At 45.2% G+C, this 18095-nt stretch overlaps 1 protein-coding gene across 4 annotated transcripts in view; it reads left to right on the forward strand.

Annotated features, from left to right (window-relative positions):
• The window catches only part of wt1a (WT1 transcription factor a), a 23035-nt gene extending 6991 nt beyond the window's left edge, over positions 1-16044 (forward strand). The window contains exons 5-10 of one of the 4 annotated variants that reach the window (XM_030054697.1): positions 4488-4571; positions 8946-9045; positions 12160-12304; positions 13255-13344; positions 13832-13924; positions 14289-16044. In XM_030054697.1, coding sequence (XP_029910557.1) covers positions 4488-4571; positions 8946-9045; positions 12160-12304; positions 13255-13344; positions 13832-13924; positions 14289-14410 — 634 coding nt within the window. In that variant the 3' untranslated portion in view covers positions 14411-16044. The remainder of the gene's footprint in view (positions 1-4487; positions 4572-8945; positions 9046-12159; positions 12305-13254; positions 13345-13831; positions 13925-14288) is intronic. The other 3 variants (XM_030054698.1, XM_030054700.1, XM_030054701.1) reach the window with 3 other exon arrangements.
• The last annotated feature ends 2051 nt before the right edge of the window (positions 16045-18095 follow it).

Here is an 18095-nt window from a genome sequence, read left to right on the forward strand (position 1 = left end):
CCTCTGGTATTTCCTTTGGCATGATGAGTATTTTCTTCCAAAATAGACCACGGGCCTGTGGAATATTAAAGCCTTTTTAAATGATTTTGTGGTACCTTCTCACATCTGCCACTGACACAAAACAATCACCTAACTTTGAGCCAGTTGACTGTCCATCAGCTGGACGGGACACACCCCCAAACACCTGGCCTGCTGAAGTGCCCTGGAGCAAAGCATTTGTACAGCAGCTTATTATGGCCTGCAGGCATATTTTAATTAAAGTAAAGCGACTTCCTCGTCCTGTACGTGACGAACGTCAGCTCGCTGTTCCCTAACCCTAACCCTGACCTTTTCCTGACCTAAACCATTACTTAACAATTGCAGTCACCTTTTAACCTTAATCAAGTATTTTTCATGGCTAACTCGCTGTCTGAAACTCTGGAAACTGTCCTTTGGGTCGTATTAGAGACACTCTTGCGCCACTGATCTCAGAAACGCCCCTGTTTATCGTATTATCATCATCGCATCGTGTTCCTGCTGGTCGTGTTAGTGTTGGAACAGATGACCTGCGGGGTCATCCGGGTCCGAGGACTCTTGTGGGACGCAGCTTGAACAGTGACGGTCTGTAGCTGACCGAGGAGCTTTGACCCGCCCGTCACGGGAGGAAGCGAGAAGCTCCTAAATCAGACGGAGCCGTTGAGCAGGTTTGGCGATCCGTGTGGGAGTGGACCGAGCTGGTTTGAATTTATAAAAGCTGCCACGCCGCGTGGAGCAGGACAGCACTGAGGCGAGGCCAAGATTGATGACCTAAATCCAACTAATGGGGAATTCCTGCATCCAGAGGTGGAGAGTGGCGGAGCGTCCAGCGTGGCATCGTGCTCATTTGTAGGAGAGCGCTGGAAAAAACCTCTGGACAGGAAATTCCCTCACACTGTTTGGTTGTGTGAAATGCCTCGCTCCAGTTTCAGTCATACAGTTTTGGAAAAATTGAAAAAAATGGCTGGCACGAAACGGCAGATAGCAGCCAGCGGAGGTGCAGTGAAGGTTTCACCACTGGCAGGGAATCCAGTTGTTCTGGCCTCACAAATCATTCAGTTTCCATCTCAGCTCGGCCTCCACTCTGTGGCTGCTGCTGCTGCTGCTGAAAACTGGACTTCAGTGCTTAGTGGGATAAACTGAAGGTAGGGCAATGTAATATAAATGTGTTTATTCATCAATATATAAAAAATTAGCATTAAGATAAAGTTTTTCAAGACATACAAAGTTTTGGTTTTTAGTTATGCTGTGTACAGTCACATATTTTAATGAAATACAAAATAAGAAGCTGCAATAATCAAAACACCCAATATGCAGTTTAAGTGGAAGCCCTTTCGACCCAACCGAGACAGGTGTGGCGTAGTTTAATGGTTGAGTCTACATGGCTCTCATTGTCGGCCACACTAATAAATTCCATGTTTTTATCGTTTGAGTCGAAAGGTCCTTGTTGTCGCCGTTTCACTGGATGCAGCTCGAATGCGATGCGAATCATCACCTGACTCCCGGCTTCATTCTTCCCACAAACTGACTGGCACGTAACTGTGCACGTGCGTTTTCCAAACGGTGAGGGACACACAGTTTTGCGCAGGAATACAGTAATGAGGAGGTTTCGAGGAGGTCAGGGCAGCCCGCTGTACCCTCCACACTGTTTGCAAACTGTTTGCTTGTTCCTGTGTTTCTAAATGAGCTGACATTCCTCACATGCCTCTGACATGCTGTTTTACTGTGTGTGTGTGTGTGTGTGTGTGTGTTGTTGGGGGGGGGGGGGCAGAAAGACTCTACATGCCGGAGCAGGGCTTGATAGTGTGGGTGGGGTGGGGGGGCGGGGTCAGCGGACACAGACTGTCCTGGATGTCTCCATCTGAGGGTCCTCTCTGTCATAAACAACTGATATCTGCTCAACAGGCACACACACACATACACATACACATACACACACACACACACACACACACACAGGGCTGGGAAGGCTCATGTAAGTTGGGTCAGTCCTCTAATCTTGCAGCCTGGTACCAGCAGGACTGTATTTACTCTGCAGGCCGTCAGCTCGGCCGCTCGGAGCAACATGAAATAAAAACACACGAGGGCTTATCAATCCAGAGAGAGAGGGACGGACAGACGGAGCCAAAGAGAGCGAGAGAGACAGTAAAACACACTGCGTTTCATCAAACCAGGAGGCAATCTGAGACCAAACCTCCAGCGCACACCGGAGCAGAGACTCCAACCCAAAACACTGCAGCATCACTTTGTGAGACATGAGTCGCCCTGTGGTTGTGTGTAGAGCTTAACTTCAGCTGAGCATCCTTAGACAAAGACTCGTGTGCTTTTTTAACTGTGATAAGTGACTCATGGGGTGAATTCTCGTGATAAGGGGTGCAGCGATTTTGCACCAGCAACCATGATCGTGTCTCCTTCACTGGCTCAGTGAGCACAGGAGGTCTGGCAGCACAGGACGGTGATTCCTAGATTCCTGTTTGCTAGACCGGCCTTTGTGTGAGGCGTAGCTGCAGTTTATCCTCCGTGGAGTGGAACAACACCTCCACCGTCACTGGACATCAGAACAAATCTCTGTTTTCTCATCAGCCACTCCCATCACCGGGCACTTTAGCCATCGGCACCACCAGTCACTGCGTGGAGTTTTGGGGTTAGATGTTGCTTGAAGGTGAACTTGCACCTTATTTTTATTTTTTTTAATTTTTTGCACAATAAAAGCAAAACATCAGAACAAGAATGAAATAACAAGAGATTGTGCAGGTGAGATACAGAAAACCCCTAGGGGCTTATACGAGAATCCCACCTCAAAATCTGATAACAAAAAAAAAAAGAAAAAATGTCAACAAACCAACAAAAAAGAGCAAATGTACATTAAGTCAATGCAAATAGAGCACCTCGCCGAATAACTGATGTTCCCACGAGCTGCAAACAAAACAAAGGCGTTCTGTTGCTGCGTTGCACAACCTTCACATTGGCAAAAGCCCCATTTATGTGCTGAGTCTTTGGCTCCGTTTAAATAAAAATTAAGAACCAGAATTCTAGGTCAGTTTTTTTTTTTTTTTTTTTTTTCCAGGCCAAACATTGATGCAAGCAAAAACAGCGGCCTCAAACCGCAGATACAAATCGAAGTTATCAGTCAGTATCCTCAAGCATTGTTGTATTTAAACATCATTTATTCATCAAGCTGTGGTGTAGATTGTGAGAAAGCACGCTGAGTAAGACGCCTGGCTCAGAGCAGCACTAGCTGGGATACAGGCCGGGCCTCCGCTGCCTCGTTTTTAGGGGCGTCCTGGTTGCTCAGTGGCTGCAGGGAACCACAATCCCCCCCGGAACGCCCTCGGATCCAACACAGGACCTTTGTTGCCTGTCATCTCCTTCTCTCTCCCAGTTTCTCCTGTCTTTCTCAACTAATAAAGGCAGGGAAAAAAAAAAAAAAACACTTTAAAAGGAAAGCAAAAATATTTCAAAATGTCAAGAAAATCCGAGAGCAGCCAGGTTGTTTTCCTGAAGAGCGGTCTCTTTGGAGATATACGGTTTCTTTCTTTTTATATATTTGGACGTTTGTAGTCAGGACGGGTTTAACGTTCGGACGGGCTGGGACTCGTCGCTCTCACTGAATCCAAGTTTGGCGAGGTCAAGATGCTGGTCCCTTAGCTTCTCGTGTGCATTTTTAGATCGGCGACATCTCTGAGTGCTCGCTGCTGTGATGTTTGTGCACTTTGCAGAGATCACCTGTCAATCAAACACTCCGCTCTCTGTCTACTACTTTTTCCTTCTTGTCTTTATTCCAAAGAAACTAGTGTTTAAGAATAGTGAATGTACGACTGCACGTAGGTTGAATCCCCATTGTGTTATAGCAGCTGGAGACAGAGAACAGCAAAACTGACATTTATTTATACGACGGCGGTCACAGGTTATTACTTTAAAACTTATTCTCGGCCTCCAGTCAAACCATTTTTCAACAGAAACACCATTTGCACTTTGCTGGCTCGGTGCCCTGCTGCACTGTAAAATAATAGCCGTGTAACGAGCTGGGTACCAGGCACCGCATCCACCCCGTCCCGGCTGCCGCCATCCTGCAGGTGGTATGATAGAGGGGCCGGGATGTGAAGGCCTGGGAGCTATAAATCCAGTGTGTGTGCGTGTGTGTGTGTGTGTGTGTGTGTGTGCATGAATTTGTGGCAGTGTATTAAATCACCTGACAGGTCTGAGAAATGATTCAGGAGTCTGCTGTTTTTAATAAAAGATGACTATTACGGCACGGCTTTGCCTTTCTGGTGTCTGTCCGAGGTGTGAGGCGCATTCTTTAACCGGTTACCTCCTGCAAGTTTGCATATGAGTGTGTGTGTGTGTGTCAGCATTTCTCACTCAGGAGTGGTTCTGCAGTGGACAGGCATACAAACAAGGCGGCACTTGCCCTCAAACTTCGATGGCACTGTTCACGAGCTTCTCCTTTTCGTTTTGTCTCTCCTCCACAGCGGTGACAATTTATATCAAATGGCCTCTCAGTTGGAGTGTGTGGCCTGGAATCCGGTCAATACGCTGGCATCCACCATCAAGAGGTAGGAGCTTATCTCTCTCCCGTTTTTGTAGTGCAGCAGTTTTGATGGAGACGAAGGGAAGCAGATTAAACATGAGAGGCAGTTCCAAGGCTTTAGGACGTCTCTCAGTGTCTGTGTCTTAACATCCTGGTGCTTTTCCTCGGTAATGGTGAAAAAGCTTCAGTGCTTAAAAAAAAACGACTTTTAGAGGAATTTCAACCCCTAAACAAAGACAGTTTGCTACCAAATCATCTCTGCGTCCGTGGCAGGCAGCTCTGTCTGGTGGGCATGCTAATGCTTTATATATGTTGTTTGATCAGAAGTCATAATTTTTACAAGTACACATGTTTACAAGTTGATGTGGATCTCAGTCTAGTGGCTTGGAAAAGAAGCGATGCCTCTTCATTTGACTGACGGCACAAAGTGCGGATGTTTCAGGCAACCACACCAGCGACTTCCCCCACTGGTGGATCATTTGTGAGAATTTCCAAAACAAGTTGCATAACTGGACGAGCTATCAAGCAAATGATCAGTCAGGAAAGAAAGAAGGGGTGCTGCGTCCGCATCAGTGCAAGATGCTTTTTCCACTGATCCAAAGTATTAGTCCTGCCTAGAGTCTCCCTCCATCATGATCAGGCTTTAAAGGTTTTTCTCATTCCACACTTCTCTCATTAGCACTCCTAGTGGCTGAATATATGTTGGCAATCTCAGTGCAACTGTAAGCAGTCAGCATCACCCATAAACTTTCAGTGGCTCTAAATCTGCATAATTTAAACGACACATATCATAATGTTTGGCATTTTGTTAAAAAAGAAAAGTGCACTCTACGGACTTGTTCACACTGCAAGCCCAAATCCATTTTTTTTTTTGTCATATCCAGACTGTTTTTAGAAAGTCCGAACAGTGAAAAACTACATGAGATGTGATTGTTGTAGTTACTGATGCCCGATGCCGTTACCGTAGCAACCTGTGCAGCTAGGTCGGTGATGTCAGATGTACACTGCAGCGTCAGCATGTCAGCAAAAGACAAAATGATGGTTTTTGGTGCTGATCTTCTCATCATATCCTGTCAGCTCAATCAATCAAACACATTCATGCTGTGCGGCTGAGCTTTGTGCAAACCCACAGAAAATGATTTTATCCTCGAGTGGAGATCCAAAGGTTTCCACAGATACCTAATATTTCCAGGTGAATTACAGAGAAATGTGTGATGTTTCAATGAAGTGTTGCAACCAGCAGACACAGAATATTTATGTGCCATTTGGCATCCCATATGGAAAAAATGTTTTTGGGAGGAATTTGGAGTTTAAGGAGGTAAACAGCTGAAGAAACTGTATTCTGATGGATTTGTACAGCGTAGTCCGCCGTTAATCCCTCCGATGGTGCCGTACAGTGTGCAGTCTGTCCTGTTCTTCTGCCTTTACTGTACACGAGCAAACGAAAGCACAAACACCACAGAAGCAGAGGAGAGGCTCTGTGTGGCGTCTGCGGCAGGGACTCGACCTCCGTTAGGAAGCATGTCATGTGTGTCATCATGACCCGCGGAGCTGCACGCTGGCCTGCGTCTGTGTCAGCTCACAAATACCGCGGCGCTCTGAAGCAACAGGCATTCATCACGGCCGCACATGAACGTCACGTCTGATAAAGACCGTGCATGAGCGCAGAGCGGTGCCAGCAGGAAGGAATGGGTATGTTTTAGGTGTGTTATACAGCACTGTCTATGCAGAGAGTGAGCTTGAGTGTGTGTGTGTGTGTGTGTGTGTGTGCGCGCGCGGGGGCGGTGGACTCTGGTTCATTAAATCAGATATCTGAGCATTGTTGGGACGGGTGATTTAGGGGCCTGCTAGGAGTCTGTCTGTGGTATACATCATTATTCACTTGAGTGATCGGAGAGGCAAAAATGCTTTCAATCACACACACACACACACACACACACACATTAGGCTGTGTTTTCCCTTCCTTTCTACTTCCCTAACTTTCCTCTCTCTCTCTGTTGCAGCAGTTTATATATGGCTTATTTTCACAGGGACAGATACTGGTTTTCTATCATTTTTTAATGTTGTACTAACCATGCATGTCAACTGAGGACTTTTTTTTATAGTGTGGACTTGAAAATGAGCATCAGGATTAAAATGCATGAAAATAAGTTTAATCTTAAAAAAAAAAAAAAAAAAAATGACAAAAGTAATAAAGTCAAATTCAATTAAAGTGCATTTCCAGTGACAGTCAGGACAGATATTTCATGGTGTTTGGATCGACTGCCCCGTCCATTGTGCTTTCTCTGGAGCTCCGGGGGAGTCGGAGAAGGAAGGGGAGGTGGAAGGGAGTAGTGAAAGCAAAGGATGAGGAGGGAGAAAGGAGAGGAGGAGGAGGAGGAGAGCGAGGAAGAGGAAGTGCAGGGGCGATGCAGATCATTGTGTCAGGGAAGGGTCCACTTTGATTCAGTGGTTTTTGTTTTTCGGACGGCAGCCGGTAAGAAGAGTGACGGCGAGTGACTGATGCGTCTGCCGCTTGATAAATGAACGGTTCGGCGGTGGGAACCGTCTCGCCGAGGTGTGGTCTCCAAGGAAGACGGCAAAATATGCACCCATGTGTGTGTGTGTACTTGTACATTACATTTAATAAAAGCTCAATCAATCAAATGCCGAATGTACCAACAAAACGAGTAAAGCAGCATTCTGTATGACGAGGGGGAGGAAAAAAAGCTCCTGCATGATTTACACTCAGTCTGATGGAGTTTGGATCTCTGTCCTCCTGTCCGAGGGGGAAGTGAAGCCAACAAAGAGCGCCTTATGACCGCCCGGCCGTATACTGTACGCTCACATTCCTGCAGGACAGGAGGACGACTCCCGTCCCGCTTGTTTGCTTAGATAGGTTGAAATATAACACATTTCATGGACAAGAGCTATTTGTTCTTCTGTGAACAGGGTTTTATCTTGTGTAATGTCTCTTTATCAGCAAGGATGAATTAAAAATAATTCAGGTACTTCAGGTATTTAAAATGCAGCATTCAATGAAGAAATGCAACTTGTGGTGTCTCGGCAAATGCCCCAAAAAAACCTTCTTTGTCCTGATTCAGTGACTCAGCATTGCCATAATCTTGGTGTCATTCGTGATCTAAACCTCAGACGAGACAAATTCTCATTCAGTGGTTTCAATCCTGCTTTCATCATCTCACGGACATTTCAACAATCAGACCGTTTGCTTCTTCTGAAAATCTGGAAGCGATCACTCACGTCGCCGTTACCTGTCGTGTGGACGACTGTAAAAATCCCTCCCCTGCCGCCGCCTCGTCCGAAACGCCGCTGCCAGGGTTTTGACTCAGGCCGTGAAACACGATCACGTGTCCCTGATCCTGCTGCTTTTCGACGTGATTTTCACTCGTTGCTGTGCCGCGTCGCTCCTCGTTGTTCCTGGGTCCAGATTGAGACTTTGGGATGATCTGTTTGAGGAAATCAGAGTCGCGAACTCTGTCTCATGTTTTAAGCCGCCTCCAAAAAAAAAAAAAACCTTGAAAAAGCTACTCTGAGAATTCCTTTTCAGTGAAGTCGTTTTGTGTTATGGCAGTTTAGTTCCTTTTGCTGCACTCTTGCGTCTTAAAATGTGTCTAGTTTTATGGGTTTTAGTTTGTTTTAACCTTTTAATTCTCTGTTGTGTTTTATTACGCTATGTTGTACGTTGTAACTGTGCTGTGATGGTGTTAAGTGTGCCGGTCCCACAAATCAGAGTTTGAGGGGTTAAAATATCTTTCTGAACTCACTTCATAACCAAAAACCTTTGTGCCTCTTTGAGTTGATGCTGAACACGACTTCATTACGACACGACGGTTTGCGTCGGGGTTTCGTTTTGGCTGGGTCAAAGGTCAAACCGCCCGCACCACACCTTCATAACCACAGGCACACACAGCACATGCGCTCACACAGGGTTTAATATGGTCTACTGCACCGTACACACATACTGCATCTCATGCCATCATATTTTTCGATGCTTCGTCTCTCTGCGCTGATTACTTCACGTCCATCCTCTCTCGCTGTAACGACACGCAAAGCTTCCCCTTTCTCAGATTAACCCCTAAAACTCTGATTTCCCCCCATATTGCACAGCACACAACAACTTCAGTGAAGCTGCAGCACTGACACAGAGTGAAACGCCCGAAGCTGTAATGATGTTGTTTCACGTCAAACAGAAAACACCTTCATGTCTTCTGCATCATTTTATACACATTTCCATGAATTCAGCAGAACACGTTTAGTATCTTTGGAAAGTGATGATAGTTGGTGTTGAGTGCTGACTCGGCTCTGCAGTGGATGTGTGTGATGCCATCTCTGTTTCCTCTCTCTCTCTCTCTGTGTGTGTGTGTGTGTGTGTGTGTGTGTGTGTGTTTTGTCCTGGCAGCCATGCAGCGAGCTACGAGAGCGACCCCAGCACGCCCATGGTGTACAGCTGCAGCACACAGTACCGCATACACACACATGGAGTCTTCAGGGGCATACAGGTAAGACACACCACCACCACTACTACCCTGACTCTTATTTTGAAATAAATCACCCGTTCCAGTGTTTGCCCTTTGCTCCCGTCTCTTCTCCTTTTCTTTGCCAAGAGGGAAACTCAGGGCAGTCGGCGGCTGACGTCACCTGAGAAAATGATTTCAGACAAACTGAATAAAATAATATCTCTTAGCTGTTAACGTACACGGTGTTTCCCAGCCAACGCTGTGCGACGAGAAGTGTTCAAGAAACAGAAGAAGAAGAGAAGAAGAAGAGTGTTCTATGTTGTTTTTTTTTTTTAAAGGAGTGGAGCGACGAAGCGGAGCCTGATGCAATGAGCAGGCTACGTGAAGAGGAAATACTGATCTGTAGCGGAGACGAGATTTACAAACACACACTCACACACACACACACACACACACAGCCGTGAATGCCCACGCACACACATGCACACGCGCTCGTGCAGACACACACACACACACACACACACACATGCAAAGAGTTTTAAAAGGCCGCTCAAACAGCCAAGAGAAATCTTTTTCCACAAATCCATTAGTAACAAAACACACACACACATGCACACACACACACACGCATGCACACACAGTGGTACTCTGGGTAGCGATACAGTTTCCATATGAGGATCAGCATGTTAATAAATCATTAGATTTTAATTATTGTCTGTCAGCAGCTCTAAAGGACAGAGAGCAGAGATTCTCCAGACCTGCTCGCAGTCCAGAACACAACTTCTCGGGCTCTTTCTTTCTTTCTTCTGGGCTCCGTTTCATCGCTCGCCCTGCTCTTTCTCTCCTCCTCTGCTGCTCACTGACAGAGATTGCGCAAGATGCTCATAAAAGATATGACTCTGTGCAAAGCGCTGGCATGCTGAAGAAACTCACTCTGTTGCCTTTGAGCGTTTCGTTTAAGAGCTGCAGAGACGGGCGAGAACACTCAGGGACATTTGATCCTTAATTTGGGATTGACACCAATTCATCAGGAAATCCATTCAGTAGCAATGGTCTGATATCACCTATCATCGCCCCTCTATTCAGTACTTTGGGATTCTTTGGGTCAAACAGTCGTGTTAATCTGTTTAATTTGTTTTGTAATGCCGTTACATGTGTGATATTTCATCCCTCCGGCAGCGACGCCTTCAAAACCTCCACCCAGCTGCCGACCAGCTGCCCTGATGAGACGTCAGATTCATAAAAACATGTCTGTTGCCTTTGGTTATTATTAACATGGTGTATCAAATTCTGATTGACAGAAAGTTGAATGAATAAACAAACAAACAAACAAACAAACATAGTCAAATTGCTATACTGAATAACACTGCAAAAACTCAAAATCTTACCAAGAATATTTGTCTTATTTCTTTTCAAAATATCTCATTACACTTAAAATAAGACATGATCACCTAAGAAATAACTTATTTTTAGACAATTTTCACTTGTTTCAAGTGAGTTTTCACTTGAAAATTTGCTTGTTTCACTGGCAAAATTTGCAAATGAGACAAGCAAATTTTCACTTGTTTCAAGTGAATTTTCACTTGAAAATTTGCTTGTCTCATTGGCAAAATTTGCCAGTGAAAAAAGTGATAATTCACTTGAAACAAGTGAAAATTGTCTAAAAACAAGTTATTTCTTAGGTGATCGTGTCTTACTTTAAGTGTAATGAGATATTTTGACTAGAAATAAGACAAATATTCTTGGTGAGTTTTTGCAGTGAACCAAAACTAACTGTAAAATGTGGAGCTGAACACATCATCCCCACACTGAACAGAGCTATTCCCCGTCTTTAATTTGATTTTGTTGATCGCCAACCAAACGGACTGGTGACAGCTTGTGCCAAAAACATCTTGTTCACTGTCTACAGTTCCTTTAGTTTATAATAAATCATTGTGTGTAGCGGTGATAGCTGCAATAAGTGGCATGATAATCTTAGTTAATTTGCCCAATCCTGAGCGGCTCAGCATGCGTTAGTCCTTCCATGTGAGTCTGAGATGTTGTGCAGAAATGTCTGATCAGTGTCAGGAAACATCATCTGACCTTATCTGAACACACCGAGGTCTCCACTTTCTTCGACTGATTCACATTTCAGGGCCGTTTTTTTTTCTTGTCACTGTTTCCGGATTACTTGCCGTTTCAGCTCGAACATGTCAGCTGGTTTTACGCCACAGAAACACGATCAACACTTCACGTGGCGCCTGCGTTGCCCGTGGCGCTGGGTCACGGCTGTGATCTGCTTATTAATGGCCGCTAACGGGGCTAATTACAACAGAGCCGGCCACCGACTCTCCTGGGCCATTCTGCTAAACGCCGAGGAAATGAAAAGCAGATGGCCACGAGCACGGAGAGGGGGGGGCTGGAGGGGCTCGGCGGTCGGAAGGGAGGATGGAGAATGTAGAGAACAGGGGAAAAGAAGAGGCAGAAGGAGGGAGAGGAGAAGTGGATAAAGGAGGTGTGGAAAAGTGGGTGATACAGGGTGCAGCTGGCAGAGGGAGGAGGGATGTGAGAGAGATGCTGCGGCAACACGACGCCATGTCCGGGCCCACAGCTAACTCTCTGATCTCCCATGATGCCTTGCGCCCGGTGGATGGCCGTGTGGACGACCTGACGGCAGACACAGCCATGCGCCAGGGCCGCAACACAAAACTGATGATTAGATTCAGTCTGTGTGACAATCTGGAAACACAGTGTTCGCTGCTAATGTGTGACTTCCTGTTGTTTTCTCCCTGTGAGCAGCGAGCAGTGTGGGCGTGACGGGGGCCCGGCGAGGGGGCCGGCGAGGGGCCCCTCTGCTCCGAAGGCGTGACTAACAGCTCCAGCTGGCCTCATTTTACAACTAATTCTTATCTAATGAATATGTGACAATTATAATATAATGAGCCCCACGAGCCAGATGGATCACATCGACTTATTTACGCACTGGAAGGATTTAATTTCCTGTTATATTGTAATTATCTAAATTACAGTTTACCCTATTTTAATTAGCCATGTCTGCGGAGAGTTATCTTCTCCTGTTAAGTCTGCCTTTATTAGTTTGGGTTTGAATTATTTTATGTGTCTCTGTCTGTGTGTGTGTGTGTGTGTGTGTGTGTGTGTGTGTGTGCATGTGTGCAGGACGTGCGGCGGGTGCCCAGCATCGCCCCGGCCATCATGCGGTCAGAGACGAGCGAGAAGCGGCCGTTCATGTGCGCCTACCCAGGATGCAACAAGCGCTACTTCAAGCTGTCTCACCTGCAGATGCACAGCCGCAAACACACAGGTGAGCTCAGCAGAACGCAGCGCGCGCACACACACACACACACACACACACCAGGAGATACACATGGAACACACTGATTTTGTTGTTTTAAAGGTGCTGCATGTAGAAATGAAAGATCTGTATATCTGTGTCAAATTAATTATGATGCCTCAGTATAATTATTGTGGACAAATGAGACGATTTGCAGTTTCTACATGTACCTGACGTCACTGTTTTTTTTTTTTTTGTTTTTGTTTTTGTTTTTGTTTTTTTGTTTTTTGTTGTGTTTTGTGTTTATGCCTGTATTTCCAAAAAGCCCCGTAGAGTAGATACTGCCTCTTCAGTCAAAGCTCGTCTCTTTACTGAAGTTGATAAACGAGTCAGAAGTGATTTTTCCACTCGCCTTTCGCTCCTTCCGCCGTCTGAACCCCTCCAGCTCTATTTGCTCTGGAAGAACAGCGCCCCCTTCCTGTCTTATGCCATAAAGCGATAGAGGTTTCTCGCCAAGTGCGACCGGGTATCACGCGACGCTCCGTGCAGTGGTCCCGTTTGTTTGTGCTAATTACACCACTGTCTCGAATGAATGTAGTAACGACACACAGAACCTTTAACTCTTTATTATTTCATTTAAACATATTTGAACATTTATTGTTGGGTAATTTTATATGTTTTTGCTTCCTAAATTTTTGCATTATAACAACAACAATGATCATTTTTACCTCCCTGACAACTGATCCCCATAGACCCAGTTTAGAGGAATCAAGAAAAGGTAACAAGGAAGCTGTGGGCGACTCTTATTTGGACATAAACATGAGAACAGACGATATTGCACAATGACAGATCATGAATCATAACCGAAACTCCTTCCAACTGCCGATGGAAGTCAGTTTAATCTGTGTTATTTTCCTTAAGCGACGTCTTACCTGTAAGAAAAACTTCATCTCTGCTGTGTTTTTTCTGTCTCTGTGCAGGGGAGAAGCCGTACCAGTGTGACTTCACAGACTGCGGCCGGAGGTTTTCTCGCTCCGACCAGCTGAAGCGGCACCAGAGGAGGCACACAGGTTTGACCGCTCGTACATCTGCACCTCCGCCTTTCTTCAGTCCTTTCATTTCCCTTCCTCTGCTCTCTCTCTCCCTCCCTCTCCCACCCTCTCTCTCTCTCTCTCTCTCTCCCTCTCTCTCTCCTGCCTGGCAGTGAGCATGACAGACATTTTGTGGACAGTGCAAACTTTGGGCGTCCAGAGCTGCACTCTGTGGCGGTGGTCTTCCTTCAAAAGTCGTCTTTGTCGTGCACACACACACACATTTGTGCACTTTGAATGCTGAAGTTTCTGAAGGCCGGGCTTTACTTTGGAATGGCTTCCTCGCAGGCCTTTGCTCTACTGTATTTTTCTATCTCCCTCCGTGTGTGCGTGTGTGTGTGTGCGATGTATGATTCTGTGCGTGTTTTTGTGTGTGAGCTTGCGCCTGTGTGCACTGTGTGTGTGTTTGTGGACGCGTGTGCGCGTGCGTGTGTGTGTGTGTGCATGTGTGCATACATGTGTTTAGGAGTTAAACCCTTCGAATGCGAGACGTGTCAGAGAAAGTTCTCTCGGTCTGACCACCTTAAGACACACACCCGGACTCATACAGGTAAAACAAGTGCGTAAACTTTTATTTTTCCACATCTTCTTCATCTGTTTGACTTTTAGATTTATTGTGTGTAAAAAAAACAAACAAGTAAGGGCTTTTCTATGAAATGATATCGACAGGCGCTCTGTGCCAGAGAAATCACTCAATTGATCTCATCTTCCGCCTCAACTCATCGTCAGCACAATATTCTAACATTTCTTTCATCTTCTTTCTGTGTTCCTATCTTGTCTCCATCTGTTGTGCATCCTCTAAATCTTTCCTTTCCTATCTCCTGCTCTCTCTCTCGATCCCTCTCCATCCCTCTCCTCTCCGCTCTGTCTTCCCTTCTGTTCCTGCGTCTCTTCCCTCTCTGCCCTGTCTCTTCCTCTCTCAGGCGAGAAGCCGTTTAACTGCCGGTGGCCGAACTGCCAGAAGAAGTTCGCCAGGTCCGACGAGTTGGTGCGACACCACAACATGCACCAGAGGAACCTCACCAAGCTCCAGCTGGCCATCTGACGCTGCCCCGCCTTTCAAATGTAGACATTTGGTTCAAAACTCTGATTTTTGGGTAAATCCAAACTTGGTGTCACCCCCTTCCACCCTGGACAGCTACCTTTAGGGTTTCAAGGGAGTCCAAACGGGTCCCCAGAGAAATCCAGAGTAGTTGGATTTCCCTGTTATTTTACGTGGTTGTTACCGCAGCATGCTCAGCCAAAACACCCATCCGCCTCCAAGCCGTGGAAAGGTCTGTCATCTCTGGACTTCTCGGTTTAAACTTGCAGAAATTTCCCCTCTAGTTTTGAATCATCACACACACAGAAGTGGATCGAGCCAGACTTCTCCTCAGTGTCTCGTAGAAACACTGAGGAGTCCAGGAAGCAGCGCCACCTAGCAGCAGCCTCTCACAGCAGCCTGCAAAAAAAAAACTGCAAAGGCTGCGGCACTCAGGCAGGCCTTCTCTTTACCCGTACAAACACCGCTGCTCCGTGAAAAAATACACATAACGAACAGATGTGGTGCAAAGTGACTGAGATCTCCTGGATTGATTTTTTTTTTTAAGGTGTAAAATGAACACTGGTGTTGAATGCCTTGTGCATCAAGAGGAAGAATATCAGACCGAGACGCTGACATCGTAAAGTGATGTTAAACTAAAATATGTCATTTTTCATCAACATGTGCCTATCGTCATCATCAAACTGTGAGAACCTAGAGCCCTTTTTCTGCAGCGAGCGGCCGATCCGTTGATTTCTCCCGAGTCAGACAAGTGGTTTTTACTGCTCCCGCCTCCATTTGACTGACTCGTGTGTTCTGCCTGCTATTCATGTCAAAATTGCCGCTGTGAAAAAGGTGCATTGTACCAATCTAATGTCATATTGGATGAAATGAGGGCTGGCAAAGTCTACAAGTGTCCAAAGTGTGTGTTTTTCTCATGCGGCACGGCAGTACAGTGTTGTTACCCTGCGATGGGAGCTACAGCCCACCTCGTCCTGCTAGAATGGATCACTGTAGAAAATGCAGCCCTGAAAAGTCCATGTTTTTAACTGGGTTTCCCGTCACTTTTATAATAATGTGATGTTTTATCGATACCCGTGGGGAATCCGCCTCTCCTCTCCTTCCCTGTACAGGAGGTCAAAGGTCTGGGCTTCTCCACCGGGTGCTGGATCGTACAAAACGCCGAGCAGCTCGCCGTCTTTAGCAGTCCTGTGTTTGATGAGGAAACACACACAAATCGCTTCTCTTATAGCTGTTGTAAATATGTCCGAGTTGAACTACTTTTATGAGTGTGTAGCACTTATTTATTATCTTTTTTTTTTTTTTTGTGAACAAAAAACTTTGTCACTGGAATAATTTGGGGGTAAGCGGTGTCTGTGAGTGCAGCAGTGTGAGTTTCTTATTGCCATGTTCATGTACAAATCTGTTTGCCTCTTCTTATTCTTGTTATAGTCCCGCCATAAAAATTAATGCTGGCTTTTATTTAAAAAAAAAAAAAAAGAGATTATGTGAGCAGTTTTCATCAGATGTAGTATGCACAGTTTGCAGTGCAACGCTTTGGTGTTTTCTCTGGTCAGCAGAACAAAATATGCTGCAAACACGATCCGCCTTTTGGGTTCAATTGAAAAAAAAAAAAAAAAAGCTGATACAAATGTCTTCCTGTATCATTTTGGAGTAAAGTGAGGTCAGCTATTTCTTTTCCTAGCGGCTCTCGGCGCTCTCGGAGCTAAATCGTCTGAGTCTCTTGTCTCTGTGGTGTGTAAATATTGCTGGACTTTGGCAGTGTTTTAGACATTGCGAGCTATAAAATATGTCTGCTGGGTCACACTGGCTCTGTGGCCAGGACATTATGGTCAAGATGTAAATAATAGTCCTCCACCATGGGAACTCTTTTCATGGGGAAAATATGTAACTTAACTGATATAATTTAGACTTAGAATTCATTGGATGGATCCAGGAACTGTTTGTAATTTTGTTTCCTTTCTTTTGATGTGTATTAATATTTGTGTCATAAAACACCAAAAGTCAATGAAACATTTTCTCTCTTTCTCTCTCTTTTTTTTAACGATACAGTGAGTGTCACAGTTTTCATACAATATCAATTTGTCTCTCGTCTTTATTGGTTTCTAACATTATAGCTTGTTATTAATAACTACAGAAGGAATGGAGAAGGTCACATTAATAGCTTTATTCCAGGAAACTCATCCAGCAGTCGTTGTTATGGGATGCAGTCATCCAGCGTTTTAACCACTAAAAAAAAAAAGAAAAAAAAAATTATAAAAGTTGGCATGCAAAGCTGGAAATGAAACCTTTCAAGATGTATAAATATCTAAGACAAATGAGCAAAATGCCTCAGCAAGTTGGCAAACAGCACCACGCACAGTTTGGAGGATCACTGCCCTAAAACAACAGAGAATTATGAATTATATATAAAATTCATTTGTGAACAATGCAGTGTTCCTGCTGTAATCCAAGACCCTTCTGTGCACGCTGTCATATCATACACACAAACAGTTGCACAGCTGCACCAGCATTAGTTTTAACATACACACACACACACACACACACACACACACACACACACACAGAGTGAGAGAGAGTACAGTACCATCCACTTTGCTCTCTTTATCTCTCACCAGATTCCTCATCACATTCCTTGGCCGTCCTCTCAGCGAAAAAAAAAAAAAGAAAGAAAGAAAAGCAGCAGCCAAGGCAGATAAAAATGAATGTTTTCTCTCAAACTCTCACTCTTTTCACTCTCTCTTTTACTCACCCCTCTCTCTCTGCTGTTCATCCTTCCTGCCCAGCCACTCTCTCTCTTTCCTGAAGTCAGCATTCATCATTTGCATTTTTTATTTGCCATTTCTAGCCATTATTCCTGAGATCTTCTTCTTCTTCTTCTTCCACAAGCGTGAGTTCATCCCCTCCGACTGCTGGAACGCAATAACCTTCACAATAACATTTGAAAATATTTGAAATAGTTCATTTTCTCTCAGTGAGACGGCTGCTGGCAGCGCACGTTTCACTGCAAACAGCAAACTTAAACTAATTTCAAATTTTCCTCCACAACAGCAACCACTTCACTTTTTTCTTTTTTCTTTTTTTTTTTTTTACAGGGAAAGGAACAGAGTAAGGAAGAGAGACAGAGACAGATAGAGGCAGGGATGGATAAAGACAAATATAGATGGTTTCATTTGTGAACTTTTATCATAAGTTTAGCCAAAGTGTTAGTGTAAATCAGACAATGTGTCCAATTCCCCTGGTGGAAATCCCCTGAAACTCCCCAGGGCTGCTGTGCTATATCTCAGCTGTCCGACTGGGCCTATATCTCTCATCTCTCCCTCTCTCTCTCTCTGCTCTCTCTCTCTCTCTGTGTGTGTGTGTGTGTGTGTGTGTGTGTGTGTGTGTTGCAGTCCCAGCCTCTTGCAGCTGAGGCCCTTTGAAGTGAGGTGGCTGGTCAGTGTAACTCTGGTTTTGTCCACTTGAAGTCGTCACAGAAGACGCCGTATCAAAAAGCCTCAGAGAGAGAACATGTCGTTTCCCTGGCAAAGCGCTGATCGGCCTTTTCGTCCAACAGCGAACCGAGCATTTTCACCAAAAATACAGAGTTTCAGAACCCAATAAGTTTGTTCCCAGCTGGAACCAAAAAATAGCGCAGGGCTTCCCATTGGTCCAACAGCCCATTTTTCCAAAATCCCAATAATCTGTA

This window comes from Myripristis murdjan, chromosome 6 (genome assembly GCF_902150065.1).
Source record: "Myripristis murdjan chromosome 6, fMyrMur1.1, whole genome shotgun sequence".
NCBI classification, from domain to species: Eukaryota; Metazoa; Chordata; class Actinopteri; order Holocentriformes; family Holocentridae; genus Myripristis; species Myripristis murdjan.